Genomic DNA, 20,774 nt, shown 5'->3' with positions numbered 1-20,774 from the left:
GCGAATGATAAGAGAGTACCATTTCACCAAGTCTTAAGGGGACAACGGCTTCGATGACATTTTCTTTACTCATATGATGCCGTATGAAACGACGGTAAATGATTAAGTTATCTGAAAAAAAAGAAGTCACTTACCATTTAACGGTGGTCCTCTCTTGTCGTGACTAATGATGAAAATGTATTCTGAAGTCTCCTTCTTGGTGCTCATTGTTGGTTATGTATTGCTCTTGATCTGCCAGAAATTCTAGTCCAATCTACTCCAATGATTAACAAGTTTGAAACAGGCTTTTTTTAACTAAGATGTGATTTGAGATTCCATCACATTTGCAAGGACACTAGTAGTTAAAGACTTGACATCAGCTAGTGTCACTATCACCAAGAAATGAAAACTTTAGTGTGTTATTACATAATCCAAAAAGAGCACTGCAAGTTCCCACTTCATGCTAATTTGTGAGCCAAGTTTATTCCATTATCCATTATCAGAGGTTGCTGATGCAATCTAACATGGTGTTCTTTTTACTTTACAAATCCTTTTGCACTGTCCACCAGTTTTTGCAAAGTCTTAGGTCATTCTTACTTCCTTTTGCCCTTCACTTCAAACACTATAGCATTTCTTAGAACATGCCTATCATCCCTTTTCGACACTCACCCATTAACCCTCCTCGATACATGCCCATCATTCCTCAATACATGCCCATCACCCTCCTTAATGCATGCCCATATACCTCCTCGATACATGCCCAACATCCTCCTCAATACATGCCATCATCCTCCTAATGCATGCCATACCTCCTCGATACATGCCCAACATCTCTCCTCAATACATGCCCAACATCCCTCCTCAATACATGCCCATCATTCCTCCTATTATCCTCCCTCCTCCCCCCCTCATCCCTCATCCCATCATCCCTCCTCAAAACACACCTGTCATCCCTTCTCAACACACACCTATCATCTCTCCTCAACACATGCTCATCATCCCTCCTCAACACATGCCCCTCATTCCTCCTCAATACATGACCATCATCTCTCCTCGATACATGCCCAACATCCCTCCTCAATACATACCTATCATTCCTCCTTAACACATGCCCACATTACTACATTTGCCACTGCCATCTAAACAAAGTTTCTTCAATCCCTACATGTTGATAAGAACCTATGTCATTCCCATCATTAAGTGGGTTTCATGTTACGTCACAGCAGGCATGTTGGTAGTCAAATACAAAAGAATATTTTATTGATGCTATTGTTGGCACCAGCTGGCGTGGGTGTGCCAACATTGTTTGATAGTTCTCTGGAGGTTGGTTGACATCCAAGAATTTAATACGAGACATGCTACTGATGGTCTACCTACCAAGATTTCCAATGAGTAATTAAAATGATTCAAAAATCTATTCTTATGATTAGATGCTAAAACTCAGTTCAATGACCCTTTGATTTTACAAAAATACCTCAGTCTGAAAGGTATTATGTCATAATGAGTAAAATATTTAAAAAACAACACACAACATGAGCCCTGCTTAAAAATAAAATTAATAGAACATCTTGAGAAATTTTGCATACTTACTCTAGAAGAATATAAATATGTTTTTAACATATGGACAGTGAAAATTGAAAATTCTGTGAAAATCAATTACGTGGCAAACCACACATTTCACAGCTATTGTTCACAGATTCATTGATAAATGTACAATGTTCACAAGTCCATTGAGCAACTCCACCATCTGTCATTGTTGTGTCTACAGCACCAAGTGACTGCTCTCCAACATCTACTAGGAAAGAAGGGAGATTACAATGTTATTTTAAATAAGAAATAAGAAGTAAAAACCATGTCCAGCCGACAATTTGAAAAAATAAAGTAAAAGAAGTTCCAAAGAAATAGACATCTTGAGATTACACAATATCAATCAGAACAAGATGCAAAGTGAACTGTCATTCTGTCTGAGGATGAATTTAAAATAAAGTCGGAAATATAAAGTTCACTTGGCTTTTTTTCTTAGTCATATTTTGAAAATTGTTTCTTCAGAATTTGTTTTTTACTTTATGAATATGAATTAAAATTTCTTTGTAATGAATGATAGTGAGCTGATTTGAGCTCACTATAGTTCATTATTATGAGTTATTTCATGCCTGTAGCCAGCTCAATAATTGAGCAGGGGGAAGGGCAAATATTTATATATTCATTTTATAATTCGGAAAAATCAAAGGACTTCAAATGAAAATAATATGGCACATAAAGGATTTATGAAGATTGCCCACCCTACCCCACCCCTAAAATTATTGAACTTTCTGTTTATCACATTCTCTACATGCATGTAGAAATGTTGACAAAAGTGCTTTCACACTTATGTAAACTAAACCACACACACATACGTTTTGACAATCGCAAATGCGATTTTTTCTGTCTTAAAAAGCAGTTGCAAAGACAGAATCATTTATGAAAAAATGTCTAGAGCATAGGCGTACGGACAGATAAGTATTAGGAATGCTAACCACGACAAACTTTAGAGGGCTTAGGCCCCCTACCCATCCCTACGCCTATTGTCAAAAGGATATGCGTTAAAACTTTGGGTGAGCACATTCGCACAGGTGATTTAACTTAAAAACGGGCATAGCTGTAAGATGAGGAAGTGCTTCCCAGTTGGTCAAGCCACGCGAACTTTAGTGGAAAAAGCCTGGATCAAACTTGCCTGGAGGAACCACTCTCGCTTCACAAAAGGAGTAGTCACAAATCACCGGTTTAACATAAAAAAACTTTTCAAAGTTTCTAAACTTTGAAAACACAACAAATAGCAAATAGCACTTGGTCTTAGGTGTCAGACTATCGGTGGCATAACCAGCCCGTAAGTTATGACTGAGTGAGTAAACGAGCTGGCTACGCCACAGCAAAACGTACCTTGTGATTGAATCAATTCTTCTACTATTGCCCATTCTTCACTCTTACTCCAGTCAAGAGCTTTACCTTCGTCTGATGTTTTTATAGCTTCCAATAACATGTCCAAGGAATGCTGTACAATAATATGAAAAGGGACATAAGTTCATGAAGACAACCAAACTGCTTTTTCCTTCTACTGTTCTCCCGTGTTCAAAGCACAGTAATAAAGTTCCTAAGTTTTTAAGTGTTTGCAACTTTTGCCTTTGTAATTATATACTTCGTTAAATGCAACAGGGTGCGCCTGAAGCATATAGAGCAATGCTTTTCCTCACCCACCCCACCCCCCCACACACGTTTTAAATAATTCGTTTTCAGCAAAACACCATGATTTAAAAACACACAATTCTTTTCCACCACCCCACCACTCTTACTGCCCCTCGAACACACCTGGGAAAGGTTACACGAAGCTTGGATAGCGTTATCCATTGGATAGTGAAATTTTCAAACGTATGAAAAAGGTGGTTATAATTTTCTTACAAAAATGAAACTTTGTAATCGTGGAAGCACTATTTTATGTCAGTGAATGCTCAGTTGAAATCGTATGTATTTTCTCTTTTAAGAGATTTTTAAATGTACAAGAAAATTTTTCATCCTAGTGAACAGCGCTATCTGGCCAAGGTGCCATATACAAAACAAAACAGTCCAAGTAACATAAAGATTATGCCTACGTAAAAATAAATACTATTGATATATTTACTACGTATGCACCCCTACCTTAAGCGGTAATGATTCGATGGTTGCCATGAAAGTCAGCAAATGTAAATCAGACATGGCGTTCAGGAAATTAGTGCGAGGTTGACACTTTATGTACTTGGCGAAAGAATGGATATCCTGGAAAAAAAGTGGAAACATTAAAGTCGCTTGGCGCACCCCATCCACTCATAGTATTCACAAAAGAGCAAATAGTAACTGCTGGAAATCCTCAAATATTGTGAAAAATAACTGCAATAACACGGTCCGAAAGCATATAACTAAATACTTAGCGAAGACTTGTTTTGTTTTGTTTTGTTATGTTTTGCTTTCTTTTGTTTCAAAAAGAAAATTATCAGTTAACTTTTGGTTGTAATAATCTATTTTAAGTGAATTTTGAGTTTTTCAAATTAAAAAGAATCGCAAAGTTTTGATTGTTTACTTTGCCGCCATTGTAGAGTCTTACTGCTCAATCTCTAGATAAAATAAATGATTAGAAAAAGTATCTTCCCCTGATTAGAAAAAGTATCTTCCCCTGATTAGAAAAGTATTTTCCCTTGGTGTATGAAACGTCCCTCAGCTTACAGCCTTAACGAAAGTCTTAATGAGTGGGAGAAATTTGATTCGATTGCAAATACTTTTTAGAAATACCTGAATCTCTCCGAGTTCTTGGCGGTTTGCGAGCGGAAATGGATCTCCGTTACCACCGGGGAAAGTGTACAGGTTGTCTTTTGGAAATGCGGCAGGAACCTCTATAAGGACGTATTCTATCGGCATAGGACGGGCAAGGAGCGTTACCTCATTTCCGTATGAATCCTTGTCCTGAAAATGTAAACTTTCGTATAATAACTCCCTATACGCATTATAGTAAATTATGGCAAAGGAAGCATAGTGCCCGAGTAAAAAAATATTTATGTAAATATAAAGCTGCAATATTTCTGTTTTTGATTGCTTTAACAACTTAAAATTCCTTGTAAACAATGGGGTATTGACTCCAAATTCCACACTCGCCGTCACGAAAATCGTTCAAAGATTAATTTGCTTATTTTATCACGGCACTATACGTACTTTTTAGCTTTTATCACGGCACTATACGTACTTTTTAGCGTCGTTATTTTCCCTTGAATAGTAACAAACTAAGTTCCTGTTTGCCCAAAACATGCATTAGAAGTCGTGCAATAGACAACAGAAACAGTAGGTAGCTGTGGAATAGTCCCGCCATTTCATAATAGTCCCTTAATACTTCTCATGTACAAGATACTTAGCTAATCATCATCACCTTATAAAAGACATCCGGGACATATTGTTTACTGGTTGATTCCCTTATGTAGCCCAGGCCAGGTTCATCTTTAGTCGGGAATAGAATATCGTCTTTAACTAATGCCATACATTGATTGGACACTTGCCAACCATCAAACGATATTTGTTTATCTTTATGCCCTAAGAAGCATTGGTGAAAATAAGCCAATTGAGCCCACAATCATTCTACCAATACTATCAGCGAGCATACCTGTCACGATGACAGTGACAAACTTCGATCCAAACTTGTTATTTGGTGAAAGTTTACAAACGTTCGGGTGTTTGTTTTGAAAGTCGGCGGCCATGATGCATTCCTCGGCACTGACGTAATAAGTGTCTTTATGACGAAGATGGCAGACGGTTCCAAGTTGAAGATTTTCGGCAACAAGATCGGTGACTATCCACCCAATTTTCTCCACACCGACTTTTTTTGCAACCTCGTCGAGAATTGACGCTTGAGGATCGTCTAACAATTGCACTCTGTCACTTTCCGAAACCTGAAATGTTGAATGCGTACATCCATGCGTACTTTTCAAACCGCTTTAAACAAGTATATAAGGTATATAGGTGCTGTGCGAGTAAAATGTGATTGGCTCATTCGTAGTCACATGATTTAAAATAAATGCATTGTTTCCCGCCACAGATAAATTCAAAACAAACACTTTAATTTTTCTTCAAACATGTATTCATATATTCATGTATTCAAATTCTTTTTAGAATGTGCGTCAACCAAGATGCATTTGCGCGCTTTTTGTTTATGTTTACATCGTTAGTTTTTAAGCTTGTGACACACTGAATTCATCATCTAATTTATCAAAAAAGTTAGCAAAAAACAATGATTAAAAACTTTGTTTTAATCAATTATCATCGTTTGTCTATGTAGCATTTACTACAAAAACAAAATCGGCCATTCTCTCGACCCACAAAATGGCCGTCATGCTGTAATTAACGCGCAATGCATCATGGTTGACACACATTCTTTAATTGAACTCAGATCGATTTGCACTTACTAACACAAACTCAGCTATAAACCAATCAGCGCACGCGTTTTATTGTTATTATTTCATAAATACCTGCGGTGGTTCATATATAGCTGCAACAACTGCACGGATTCCTAAAGGAACATCCTTGTGGTATTCATAACGACCGTAGAGATAACCCAACCGCTGGAAAAAAATATCGCACATTCACTCGACTACGGCATATCAGAATCTGCATTACACACAATTTAGCAGTATCTCACACTACTTGGGCTCTTATTTGATAGTGAAACGGTAGATACATAAATAGATAGATAGATAGATTTTATTAAAATCACTTCGCAGCCAAAGGCTGAATTGCATAATTGTTCAAAAATTGAGTCACATTCAAATATTGAAAATTTTAATTCTAATTCTATACTTAGTATGTATGGTTCTACACTAGTACTAGTGTATGTCCAATATATCAATCATGTATGGTACTACACTAGTACAAATGTATGTCCGTCATATCAATCATGTATGGTACTACACTAGTACAAATGTATGTTCATTATATCTAGCATGTATGGTACCACACTAATACTAGTGTATGTCCATTATATCAATCATGTATGGTACTACACTAGTACAAATGTATGTCTATTATATCAATCATGTATGGTACTACACTAGTACAAATGTATGTCCGTCATATCAATCATGTATGGTACTACACTAGTACAAATGTATGTTCATTATATCTAGCATGTATGGTACCACACTAATACTAGTGTATGTCCATTATATCAATCATGTATGGTACTACACTAGTACAAATGTATGTCCATTATATCAATCATGTATGGTACTACACTAGTACAAATGTATGTCCATTATATCAATAATGTATGGTACCACACTAGCACTAGTGTGTGTCCATTATATCAATCATGTATGGTACTACACTGGTACAAATGTATGTCCGTCATATCAATCATGTATGGTACTACACTAGTACAAATGTATGTTCATTATATCTAGCATGTATGGTACCACACTAATACTAGTGTATGTCCATTATATCAATCATGTATGGTACTACACTAGTACAAATGTATGTCCATTATATCAATCATGTATGGTACTACACTAGTACAAATGTATGTCCATTATATCAATCATGTATGGTACCACACTAGCACTAGTGTGTGTCCATTATATCAATCATGTATGGTACTACACTGGTACAAATGTATGTCCGTCATATCAATCATGTATGGTACTACACTAGTACAAATGTATGTCAGTTATATCTATCATGTATGGTACCACACTAATACTAGTATATGTCCATTATATCAATCATGTATGGTACTACACTAGTACAAATGTATGTCCGTCATATCAATCATGTATGGTACTACACTAGTACAAATGTATGTCCATCATATCAATCATGTATGGTACTACACTAGTACAAATGTATGTCCATCATATCAATCATGTATGGTACCACACTAGTACTAGTGTATGTCCATTATATCAATCATGTATGGTACCACACTAGTACTGGTGTATGTCCATTATATCTAGCATGTTAAACGTAAGTCTACCTTGATTGTTTTGAAATAAAACCGAAGTAATACAATTTAAATCATACTGTTTTATGACTTAAATTTGAGTTTACAATGTCTTTTTCGAATCCACTTTTCCGACGGTAAACACACATGTCAAAAATGCGAGATCAAATTACAAAATTCGGACAGTCAAATGGTCGGACATAGTATTGCACATGTAGAATAGTGGCAATGAAATAGAAAGAAGATGCTATTGAGGCAATTGTAAATCTTATTTTAGAAATACAGAACATCTAATTATAAAGGGAGAAAGTGTAAAAGTGAATAAAAATTATTTTCCGTAAATATGACATGCAAGATACAGATACAAAGTTATAAAGAAAAATAAAAACATCTCTAACGTTCTCACGAATATTACGAGTGCGTAAAAAAGTGTTGATGAGTTTGATATGAATTTGTCAACACAAGCTAAAAAAGACAAAGAGCATGCCAAAAATTAATTATTTAAACTTGCTCAGCGCATTTACAAGCACAAATTTCAAATTAATTGAAACTTAATCTGAGCATGCTTAGACAACTCCATCAACTCTCCAAGTTCATGGTCATGGCAACGACCAATTTGTGACTGAGTAAAAAGCTCACTCAGTCACAAATTTTCAAATAAATCATCTGCTCATGCGCAGTCTGCTTTAGCATGCGCAGTCGACTTGACTAGCTGCCCAAGTTCATGGTCATGGCAACGACCAACAGCATCTATAAGCAACGATTTTTAAATAAATAGAATGCTTAGTAACAAATTAATAGAGAAATCCTCTGCGCATGCGTAGGCGATCTCGGGATCTGATGGGCGGAAGCTTGCTATTGACATCCCAAAGTAGGATAGCGTGGAGGGGCAGAAATCTCCTACCGAAACGTTAACATGCGCCGTTCTAGTGCCTTACGCTTAAGAAGGTATCGGGAAGCATGGTCGGAAAACGGGAATTTTTGTTTATGAAATTTTTGTCTTTTGTTTACAAGAGTTCTTCAACATCCAACGATACTGCAAAGGTTCTGCCCTTTGGACTCATAATTTAAATAAACTCGTAACAATTTTGTACGTTTTTTAGTTGTTAACTTTTACAGTGTAACTTTCTCATAACTCTCTCGTGATGAGCAAGAGCCTCCTTATACATTATAGCTCTCTCATCATGAACACAAGCATCCATGGGCTTCGCGGAGAAAAGAGATTATATACTTTTTATAATAGTTTTTACGAAAGTAACATTTAATAAACAAAGCCATTCCTATCGACTATATTGAACCCTTATGTCATAAAATTTTAATTCATTTTGGATAGTAAACTTCATTTTAACTATTTTCATGATTAAATCTAGAAAGTAACTTCACTTCTCGAGTAATTGTGCAATTAAGCAGTACACTTTTCAGATTCAAAGAACTTCTTTTGATCGCATAGAGAAAGCCGTCCAATTTATTACGTACCTTCATGTAGTATGCATTTCATTGCAAGAAACCACCCTACCAAAGAATATCCATATCCGATTTTAGCTTCATCTAAGTCAAGCCGTAAAGTCCCGCAACAATCTTTACAAAAAAAGTCATTAGCGCGACAACATGCCAGTATTGAAGCTTTCCTTTGATCGTTATGCTTTTTTTTCTATAATTTCGTAAAAGCACTATTGCCAATGCGCATTTAATAAACACGACAAGTTTTTTTAAAATAGACATGTTTCGACATCTCATGATGCCATCTTTAGTATAAGTGAAATAATAAATAACACAAGGTTTATATAAAAGTAATAAGATACAGAAATTACAACAATAATAAGGAATAACGCAAAATAGCTCATATTTTCTTTTATGCCTTCTTTCAAAATTCACAAATACCCCAAAACTCAAAAGCATCTCCTAACCATTTTACTGCCCCTATTTTACATAAACAAGACCATTTGATTGACCGAATTTTGTAATTTGATCTCGTATTTTTGACACGTGTGTCTACTGTCGGAAAAGTGGATTGTGTTTTATTTTATATTTTATAAATATACCTGTTTTCCAGTTTTCCTCCAGTAGTTCAAGAATCGTTCCACCAGGAAAGGATTTTCAAACATAATGTTGTCGACATGTCTATATTCCTGAACGAAAATTATTGTATAGTGGTTAGGTCAGGACAGAAAATTCTCACGACAGAAGTAGGTAATTAGGACAGAAAATTAATTCTCACGACAGAAGTAGGTAATTAGGACAGAAAATTAATTCTCACGACAGAAGTAGGTAATTAGGACAGAAAATTAATTATCACGACAGAAGTAGGCAATTAGGACAGAAAATTAATTATCACGACAGGAGTAGGTAATTGGGACAGAAAATTAACTATCACGACAGAAGTAGGTAATTGGGACAGGAAATCAATTATTACGACACAAGTAAGTAATCAGGACAGAAAATTTTTTCGAAAAAATTGCTGCCAGGATGTATTTTTCTACCTCGCATGAAATTATTCCAAAATACAGTGTAGATTTAAAATAGAAGTGCTTCATTTTAAGTCGTAAGTCCTATTACACTACAGTATGATTTGTAGTCTGTAAAGTAAACGAAATCATTTAGAAAGTTACTGCTACATGCAGGCAACCACAAGCTGGGAACGCTTCTTTTCAACAGAATAAAATTTGTTCTTTAGCGAGAAATTTTCCATTTTTCAGCATTTGTTCTCGATCAAAAAAGCGCGGGAACTTTTCTAAATTGTTTTTCTTACTATTTCATTCACATATAGTTTTGAGAAGGTAAATATTTTACTTATTTACACTGTAAGCGGTTTTCTCATTGAAAATTGGTATATAATATAACAACCATTGACTGAAATCTCGGGAAATAATGTGTTTTGTCACTGGTAAGCAAAACACACTGTTTTCCTTAGTTTTGTCAATGCGTGATAACCATCCAGGCCTATCAAAGGTACGAAGCAATGTTTAGAGCGGCTTTCATTTCCATAAATCATGTATCAAACTAAGTTTATAGTCAATACCTGTCTCTTTAAAGTAATGGCACTAGGCTGGCATTTCGTGCATATCCCATCAGGCCATGGGGGATGTTCTTTGCATCCGGGTTTTATCTTACACGTGATGTTTTCAAGGACGGCATATTTTCCTCTGAAAAAAAAAGAAGTGGAAAATCATCTCAATGACGAGAAGAATCACTCCAACAAACTTAATTTGATATAAATATTTAAAAAGGAAAATGATAGTCTAAATAGATATTAAACTTTAAAGTACTATGAAAGGAATTTTTTTCGTATTTAAATATCATGTTCAATGAACAGAACTTTAGTAAATTGACAAAATAAAACAAAATAAAACAAATTCCGAAAACAGACATCTCGTTTTCTTGATATTCCAGATGATACAAGAGTTTTAGACAACAGATTGTGTAATATTTCGTCTTTATTCCAAAGACATCATCAGACTAATAGTTTACGATGTTTCATTTTGTTTTACTTAAAATTGTCTGCTTGTCCTGGTTATTAGTAAATTGACAGTAGACTTTAAACAGTCTACATATTTAGTTACTATAATGTCATTTGAAAATTGTCTTTTAGCGAAAAATGGAATTTATTTGGCAAAATTTTCCTTTCATAAAATGACTTAATTGTTTGTTTATGCGATTTATGGATTTAATATTAGCAAGGTAACGTTTCTTTCATAGCTATCATTAGACATCAGACTAAACATGAGCTACAATTTCATAGAAAGTTTAAACATATAAACCTATAATATGCGATTTACAAGGGAACGTTTCTTTCATAGCTATCATTAGACATAAGACTAAACAAGAGCTACAATTTCATAGAAAGTTTAAACATATAAACCTATAATATGCGATTTACAAGGGAACGTTTCTTTCATAGCTATCATTAGACATCAGACTAAACATGAGCTACAATTTCATAGAAAGTTTAAACATATAAACCTATAATATGCGATTTACAAGGTAACGTTTCTTTCATAGCTATCATTAGACATCAGACTAAACATGAGCTACAATTTCATAGAAAGTTTAAACATATAAACCTATAATATGCGATTTACAAGGGAACGTTTCTTTCATAGCTATCATTAGACATCAGACTAAACATGAGCTACAATTTCATAGAAAGTTTAAACATATAAACCTATAATATGCGATTTACAAGGGAACGTTTCTTTCATAGCTATCATTAGACATAAGACTAAACAAGAGCTACAATTTCATAGAAAGTTTAAACATATAAACCTATAATATGCGATTTACAAGGGAACGTTTCTTTCATAGCTATCATTAGACATCAGACTAAACATGAGCTACAATTTCATAGAAAGTTTAAACATATAAACCTATAATATGCGATTTACAAGGTAACGTTTCTTTCATAGCTATCATTAGACATCAGACTAAACATGAGCTACAATTTCATAGAAAGTTTAAACATATAAACCTATAATATGCGATTTACAAGGGAACGTTTCTTTCATAGCTATCATTAGACATCAGACTAAACATGAGCTACAATTTCATAGAAAGTTTAAACATATAAACCTATAATATGCGATTTACAAGGTAACGTTTCTTTCATAGCTATCCTTAGACATCAGACTAAACAAGAGCTACAATTTCATAGAAAGTTTAAACATATAAACCTATAATATGCGATTTACAAGGGAACGTTTCTTTCATAGCTATCCTTAGACATCAGACTAAACAAGAGCTACAATTTCATAGAAAGTTTAAACATATAAACCTATAATATGCGATTTACAAGGAACGTTTCTTTCATAGCTATCATTAGACATCAGACTAAACATGAGCTACAATTTCATAGAAAGTTTAAACATATAAACCTATAATATGCGATTTACAAGGGAACGTTTCTTTCGTAGCTATCATTAGACATAAGACTAAACAAGAGCTACAATTTCATAGAAAGTTTAAACATATAAACCTATAATATGCGATTTACAAGGGAACGTTTCTTTCATAGCTATCATTAGACATCAGACTAAACATGAGCTACAATTTCATAGAAAGTTTAAACATATAAACCTATAATATGCGATTTACAAGGTAACGTTTCTTTCATAGCTATCATTAGACATCAGACTAAACATGAGCTACAATTTCATAGAAAGTTTAAACATATAAACCTATAATATGCGATTTACAAGGGAACGTTTCTTTCATAGCTATCATTAGACATCAGACTAAACATGAGCTACCATTTCATAGAAAGTTTAAACATATAAACCTATAATATGCGATTTACAAGGGAACATTTATTCCTGCCAACGGGTTTGCAAAGCGCTTTTGATAACGTGTTTTCTTAACAGATATATTATTGATAATGCACTGGAAGTTTAGTCTATTTAATTAGGAGAAAAGGTTAAAGAATGTGTGCTTGTGTGTCAACCCACATGTATTTCGCGCTTCTGTTTATGTTTACATCTTAACTTTCTGAGCTAGCGTAACACTGAATGTATGGAACATCAAGTAGTTTTCCTGAAAGTTCTGAGCTAGCGTAACACTGAATGTATGGAACATCAAGTAGTTTTCCTGAAAGTTCTGAGCTAGCGTAACCCTGAATGAATGGAACATCGAGTAGTTTTCCTGAAAGTTCTGAGCTAGCGTAACCCTGAATGAATGGAACATCGAGTAGTTTTCCTGAAAGTTCTAAGCTAGCGTAACACTGAATGTATGGAACATCGAGTAGTTTTCCTGAAAGTTCTAAGCTAGCGTAACACTGAATGTATGGAACATCGAGTAGTTTTCCTGAAAGTTCTAAGCTAGCGTAACACTGAATGTATGGAACATCGAGTAGTTTTCCTGAAAGTTTTGAGCTAGCGTAACACTGAATGTATGGAACATCAAGTAATTTTCCTGAAAGTTCAATAAGTACAAATAGCAACGGGCCTCCCTCGCAAAGAAGTCTTTTTAAATCATAATTTGTTATATTACTTAAAAACAATGTTTTGTATTAATAATAAACGCCTGCCTTGACTACATAATGAATAAATACTTTTTACGGCGTCGAATAATTACAGAAGACGCCATTCTCTCGACCGAAAAAATGGCCGTCACGTCCATAGATATGGTCATGTCATTATTTGCGCGCAATGCATCATGGTTGACAAACATTCTTTAAAGAGTTGACGTTATATAAGGTTTGGTGAACAATTGTATTTATAAAAAAATTCGTTTTCCACCAGCAAAATCTATTTTTGAAATATTAACATACAAAAAATCATCAAAGATGACGCATACTTTGTTTGTCCTTGAGTGAGTTTCTTTAGATAAGCGTGAAACGATAAATGTTTGATTGGTGGCTCCCTGTTCTTGAGATATGTCTCGTCGTATGGCTGGAAGGGAACACATTTAAAGTAAATACAACTATAGTCATACAGGAATTTTTTACTACACTAGTACTAGTACTATGTCCATTGTATATACCATACTAGTACTAGTGCTATGTCCATCGTATATACCATACTAGTACTAGTACTATGTCCATCGTATATACCATACTAGTACTAGTGCTATGTCCATCGTATATACCATACTAGTACTAGTACTATGTCCATCGTATATACCATACTAGTACTAGTGCTGTGTCCATTGTATCAATTATGTATGGTACCATTATATCTGGCATGTATGGTACACACGCTAGTACTAGTGTATGTCCATTATATCAATCATGTATGGTACTACACTAGTACTAATGTAACATGCAAAATTTCGCTGAACGGAATTCTTCGCATGAAAAATCAAAATTTCAAAATAAGGCTACGTTCACAAGACTTCGGAGCGAAAAATAACGGCAGAATTTGACTGCGTTTACACTGATCATTTGAATTCCGCTACAGTGTTGTGGGTAATGACACATAATGTCTCTCGCTGTCAGAATTCGTTAAATGTTTGTGAAAGAATGACGACATTACTAGTTTACACATTGCTAGATGCTTATAGCTCCAGCCATAGGTCTTAAAAATACATTGATTTGTAAAAATTAAAACCGAATCTGTCATGGCGTAAAAGCTTTCCGAAACCTAAAATGTTCGCCATTTTTAGGAGCTGTTCATATGAGCCGGGCTAACTGGCATTCAGTGAGGCGTTACATGATCTTCGCAAATGGAAACGATTCTATAGCTATCATCAGTATAATCCTATCGAGCAATTTCACAATATACTGATTTAATAACTACGCAAAACTATTAAAATTGAAACAACCAGTTTGAAACAACCAATTGAAACAACCAGTTTGACCTAATTTGAAAATTTTAACAGGAATGACTTGTGGCGCTTAACAACAGTTGTAATTTTTAAGCTTGAAGTTTTGCCCCCGTCTCACTGAATCCAAGTTAGCCTGGCTCATATGAACAGTCCCTTAATTACGTGCCACAACGCAGGACGCATTGAAGACAAATGGTATCTAAAGTATTAACAGAAAATATTGATGAAGTGTGGAACCAGGTGTAGACATAACAATGCAAACAGAATAAACGTTCTCTGAATTATTAATAAGTCAAAAAACCAGAGAACGTTTATTCTATATGTATTATGAAATATTAACGCTTACAAACAATTGTATGTGAAAATACTGCGTAGGGCACCGTTTTCGTTACGACCACGTTCTCAGAAAATGTGGTCGTATCGTTCTGCAAAAAGCCGCGTATTCAAACAATTCCTCTCTTTGGTGCAGTATAAACGCAACCCGGTGTCACGGATTTCTCCCCCTCATTTGAAAAAAGGTACAAAAAATGTTAAAAGTATGTGTTTCTTATTTTAAATAACTGAGTATATATTTACTAAAGCGCGTTAGTTTCTTTTATTGCCTTTTGCCGATCACGAAGCACATAAGTCACAATTCACAATGTGGTCTGTTGTTCGTGTATACTGAAGGCGTTTATTTAAACACGATGAGACGCCGAGATATCTTGCTGAATGTTTTGTAATGCGGTTTGTGTTTGTGAATGAACGTTTCGGTGAAATGTGTGAGTCATTTTATCCCTTGCGCTTTTGTGTTTTCGGATTGTTTTTCTGAGTCATTAGTTTTATCACTACCTGTTCTTGTTAGGGCCTGATTAAATGGAGGCGAGCTGGCCTGGATGATTTCAAGGGAAGGTTAAAAATTACAACTATTATCTTATAATGAACATTAAAGCCCAGCTTATTGCAAGAATATGAATAGCCATTGTTGAAAAAATTTATTTGGCATTCGTGATAGGTTGAGGATCTCTTCAGATTCCTATTGGCAAATTTTAGAAAAAGGTGGGCCGTAATGTTTATTATAAGATTACGTTTCTCGCCTGGAAAATCTATCGCCACTGTCATAACTGATCGATACGATAATCAAACGTTTCCGGAAATTTCAACGAGTGGACAAGAAACTTGGTAAAGCACAACTAGATTTATTATTCTTAACGAGCTGTAAGAAACGAAACGTTGTTCTCAAGTTATTGTGGTTCAAGGTCGCCAATAGGAATCTGAAGAGATCTTCAACCTATCACGAATGCCAAATAAATTATTTCAACAATGGAAATTCATATTCTTGCAATAAGCTGGGCTTTAATGTTCGTTATAAGATTAGGTTTCCCGCCTGGAAAAGCAATCACCACTGTCATTACAACTGTTTTTGAAGCACCACACGTCACTCCGGTTGTAATTCTCAAATTTGGGCAAATTGGTTGTTTCAATTTTAAATGTTTGGAGAAGTTATTAAATCAGAATATCGTGAAATTGCTTGAATCGCTTCCATTTGCCAAAATCATTTAACGCTACACTGAATTCCGGCTACCGGGCTCATGTAATCAACCTCTAAGTGATGTTCTCACACAATAACAACATCACCAATCAACGAGGAGTTGAATAGGGGTGTTTTCCATGCGAAGTAGCGATTTTAATATTTGCTACAGGTAGTCGGGTATCCTAATTCTGGAATCCAGTTATTATGGTTCACAAATAACGCTTTTCATATGATTTTCAAAAGCACGTGCCCTAACGATTTCAAACGCGCCTGCGCTAAGGATTTCAAAAGCACGTATCCCAACGATTTCAAATGCACGTGCGCAAAGGAAAGGCAACCCTTACCATATCTTCAAAGAGAGCCATTGGCGTCAATCCTGTCTTAATTGGGGGGGGGATATTCCTATATTCTGCTATGCCTGGCTAATTTCTTTACAAAACAATTTCATTTTCAAAAGAAATCAGCCTGGCATAACAGAATATATGAATATGGTCCCCCCCAATTATCGCAGGATTGACGCCTATGAACAGAGCAACGCTTCTTACCTCAAGTGGAAAGCAATGAACACATTTACTTTTGGGTCCATGATGACATCTGTAGAATATAAATACAAGAACTATAATAGGTAGCTCATCTTTTCTATCCTGATTTATATCCCTTTATCCCATCAATCTTCTTAATATAACACCCTAGTGAAAATCCTATATTGAATCTGAGGAACAGCCAATGAAATATACTCCTTTTTCGGGGGGGGGGGGTTATTCATACATGCATGCTGTGCCTCATTAACTTCTTCTGAAATCGATTGTTTTCTGCAGATTATAACTAGCAGATATGAATATCCCCTAATATTTAGCTACCATCACAGTTGCACAGAATCCTGACAAGGAATCTAACAGGATTTCATCTAGAATCCAATATGGTGTATAAATTTTTCTTATTTGGGATCCCAAAGGGTCTACAGCATTCTAGTAGTATGAATTACATAGAACTTTACAGCATCTTAATCAGGAATTTCACAAGGGAAATGTCAAATGGAAACTCACAATTGAGGATCTTTATCCCTGTGTATTAAGCCATCTTGCTTTGAGAGAAAGATATCAATTGGATCTTCTTTCACAGAATCTGTAATCTCATTTCTTGAAGTTATTGTGCCATTCATAGCAATATCTTTACCATTCATTTCATGATGTAGCGTTTCAACACCATTACTCTTGGTGGGTACAGCTTCATCAAGATACACCATGTCTCCATGTCTTAAAGTGAACATCAACAATGTCAGTAACGTGTCTAGGATTATGACAAACAAATACTTAAGAAATTCTGAGCAACATAGTAAGTCATCACCCAAATCATCACATCATCATTGCAGTAGAGGGAGGGTGTAGCCCCTGAAAATGCTGAACAGGCAGAGCTAGGCAGGCATTATTTGACGGAACGTTAGGTAACATAGGCCATTGAAAAATAAAATGTTCTGCCACACCCCACCCACCCCCTAAAAAGGGTTGGGCCGTATACACATTATGCTTTAACATAGGCCATTGAAGAATAAAATGTTCTGCCACACCTCACCCACCCCCTAAAAAGTGTTGGGCCGTATACACATTATTGCTTTAACATAGGCCATTGAAGAATAAAATGTTCTGCCACACTCCACCCACCCCCAAAAAAGTGTTGGGCCGTACACACATTATTGCTTTAACATAGGCCATTGAAGAATAAAATGTTCTGCCACACCCACCCACCCCCTAAAAAGTGTTGGGCCGTACACACATTATTGCTTTAACTTTCCAAAATTATTGGTGTTGACAAGTATTTATTAACCAAGCAGAAAGTCTTCGCACAGAAAAATTTGCAGTGGAGCAAAAAAAAATGAACTGGCTTAGCTACAAAGGCACAGCTAGTCCAGTTCTGCTATCTATTTTTTTCTTTATTCACTTACTGCAAATGAAATACATCACTAAAGAAATGAATGTTGATAATGTTCAGAAATTTACATAGCAATTAACAAGATATTAACTGGCCTACTGGCTAAACCACTGTTAGCCATTGATAAACTTTAATAACAAAATGGACCAAACAAACAATAGGAGATATATTTTATCAAAAAGATACAATTAAGTAATCTTTGAGGTTCAGATTATGAAACATTGAACTTATTTTGAACTGTGTTTGCACCTTATTCAGACTCAAACTGTTAGTGTACTAAAATATAGATGTAGTATTGCCACTGTGTTTTTCAAAACTTTCAAAATAACTCTATAATTTAGCACATGACAAAGAATGTACGGTAATAAATACATAAGATTTGTAAAAAAGGAAAGAAGAGATTTGGCCTGTGGAGTAGTCAGCCTTATGTACATTTCTGATCAATTTTTTATTCTAAAAAATATATTGTTTTATTAGTGAGTAAATGCCTAAATACTAACATAGCACTACCAAACTTAGAGGCTGGTTTTACCACTACATTTTACATTTACCTTAAGTTCAACGATGTTAAAGGTTGCTTGGAACTTTTAGGAATCTTTTTATTTTTTCCTCTATCTAAGTAAAGATTCCAGGTATTTGCGGAAAGCTGAAATTCTTCTCTAATCTGTAATATGAATATCACAATAATGGATACTGAATAATAGGATTCTGCGAATTATAAAAAAATGTTTTCAACATTTGATCATTCCTAATGATGAAACCAGAAAATTAAGACCTAATATCACACGACTCCAGATGAAGAAACTAGACAAGAGTACATATATAGGTAAGGACTCTAAATTTAGAATTAGGTCACTTAATTAACAAACTGGGAACATAAGATTTAACATCACATGACTCCAGATGAAGAAACTAGACTGGATTACATACACGTGTAAGGACTCAAGTATTAGCATCACGTAACTTCTAATGAAGAAACCAGACAAGGACAAGTACGAAATCAAGTTTATGAAATCAGATCCCTTTGCTCAAAAAAACTTGATTGAAATAATAAAAACATCAAACATCAAATCACTCCTGATGAAGTATAACATATGACTGGAATATATTATTAGCCTCAACATCAGATTTTTCCCAATAAAGACACATTAGGAAACTATACAAGGTTTGGACATTGATAACTTCATACAACAACAGCAGTCTTAAGTACACCAAGAGTAAATTTTGAACATTAGATCACTCCTGCTGAATATAGTACACTGTAAGAGATGGCAAGTCAGGTTTTAATATTCGATCGCTATTCATGAAGATTTTTGAGTGAAGTATACAAGAACTCCAGATATAACACCTGGCAAGACAAAGGCACTAGCCTGGCGCGACTTAACTTTGAACATTAGATTACTTATGATAAAGACATCAGACTGTTGTATGTGTATACAAGGAATGAGGTTTTAACATATGTCATTCTTCCTTACAATACTGATTGCAATAACATAAAGCGCCCCCTGAAGGGATAATATAAGGATTTAATAACAAAGCTTCAGGATTCAAGACATAATCGTTATTGACTTATTGTTAATGAATCATTTACATATATAGTGATTTTGTATACTTAAAATAAAACAATATGTGACTATATCACCACAAAATACTATTTCTTACTTTTTCAAGAAATCTACGCACACTTTCATTTGGAAAAGTGTTAATACGTTTCGTGCCATGCCTCGACTGTACACGGATCAAAATCTGCTTGGAATAACAACAAAAATTATCATTAAATCGCTTTACAAGGGGTTCATCGCGAAGGTTCAAGAAACACAGATAATAACAAAGAGCTGTATAGCTAAAACATTTCTTACCGGTTTACTCATTTTTACTCCTTGAGCTTATGTTAAATTTGTTTATTATTATTTTTCCTTTTCATTTCAAATTTCGACTTACATTTAAAAAACATTTTCACTTGCACCGGCACACATACTTGAGCCCACGGTTTACTTAGCTAATCATTAACTGTTAAAAACGTCATGTAGTTAATAACAAATCTCTAAGTTTTCTTTCGCAAATTGTGTCGACCAATCAAATTGCATATGTTTGCTGGTTAATTTTTTGATGTCTGTATTTTGTCCTTTGTCAGTTCTTAAAAATTTCCATATTTGTTGGCATCATTCACATATGTCTGTAAACCGAATTAAAAATGACCATAGATTGTTGTAAAAAGAATTAGTATGGGAAAATTTTATTTTGAGGCGCTATAGGGAAGTGCTCATTGTGTTTTTAAGGCTTAGAAGCAACCTGGGCGCAAGCTATACAATAATGTCAAAGTTTACAAAACAATTTTAACGTTTAAATTACCATAGAGGCATATAGAAAATGGATTTGTACGATCTTTCAAATGCTTCTAACGGTTTTCAACTAGTCATCAAATATATTTCGTCGTTAATCACTATATTTTACTTATTTGTCGGTTGACATCGACGTAATTATACACCTGGAGCCGGTTGCACGAAGCCTGGATAGCGCTATCCATTGGATAGCAATTTTTTTAAAAGTTTTATAAAACCCTTTAAGAAGCAAAAAATATAAGATTCAAACTGAGCAATCACTGAGCTT

At 34.9% G+C, this 20,774-nt stretch overlaps 1 protein-coding gene across 2 annotated transcripts; it reads right to left on the bottom strand.

Moving 5' to 3' along the window:
* Positions 1-1,512: 1,512 nt before the first annotated feature.
* Positions 1,513-20,143, bottom strand: LOC124448935 (nuclear protein localization protein 4 homolog). 2 transcript variants are annotated; one of them, XM_046999885.1, is made up of 15 exons: positions 20,024-20,143; positions 19,827-19,910; positions 18,716-18,828; positions 17,282-17,491; positions 16,781-16,829; positions 13,754-13,848; positions 10,488-10,611; positions 9,511-9,597; positions 6,000-6,092; positions 5,138-5,423; positions 4,907-5,067; positions 4,279-4,449; positions 3,652-3,768; positions 2,899-3,010; positions 1,513-1,774 (listed from the first exon to the last, which is right to left on the bottom strand). In XM_046999885.1, exons 1-15 carry the CDS (start codon positions 20,033-20,035, stop codon positions 1,632-1,634), a joined length of 1,857 nt encoding a protein of 618 aa, XP_046855841.1. In that variant the 5' UTR covers positions 20,036-20,143; the 3' UTR covers positions 1,513-1,631. The 2 variants fall into 2 exon arrangements, with proteins under 2 accessions (XP_046855841.1, XP_046855842.1); XM_046999886.1 differs by having other exon boundaries at positions 1,513-1,771; positions 20,024-20,117.
* Between the last annotated feature and the right edge of the window lie 631 nt (positions 20,144-20,774).

This window comes from Xenia sp. Carnegie-2017, unplaced genomic scaffold, assembly GCF_021976095.1.
Source record: "Xenia sp. Carnegie-2017 unplaced genomic scaffold, XeniaSp_v1 HiC_scaffold_23, whole genome shotgun sequence".
Taxonomy (NCBI): Eukaryota; Metazoa; Cnidaria; class Anthozoa; order Malacalcyonacea; family Xeniidae; genus Xenia; species Xenia sp. Carnegie-2017.
The sequence above is the reverse complement of the archived record's forward strand: the minus strand, read 5'-3'. Positions and strand labels throughout refer to the sequence as shown.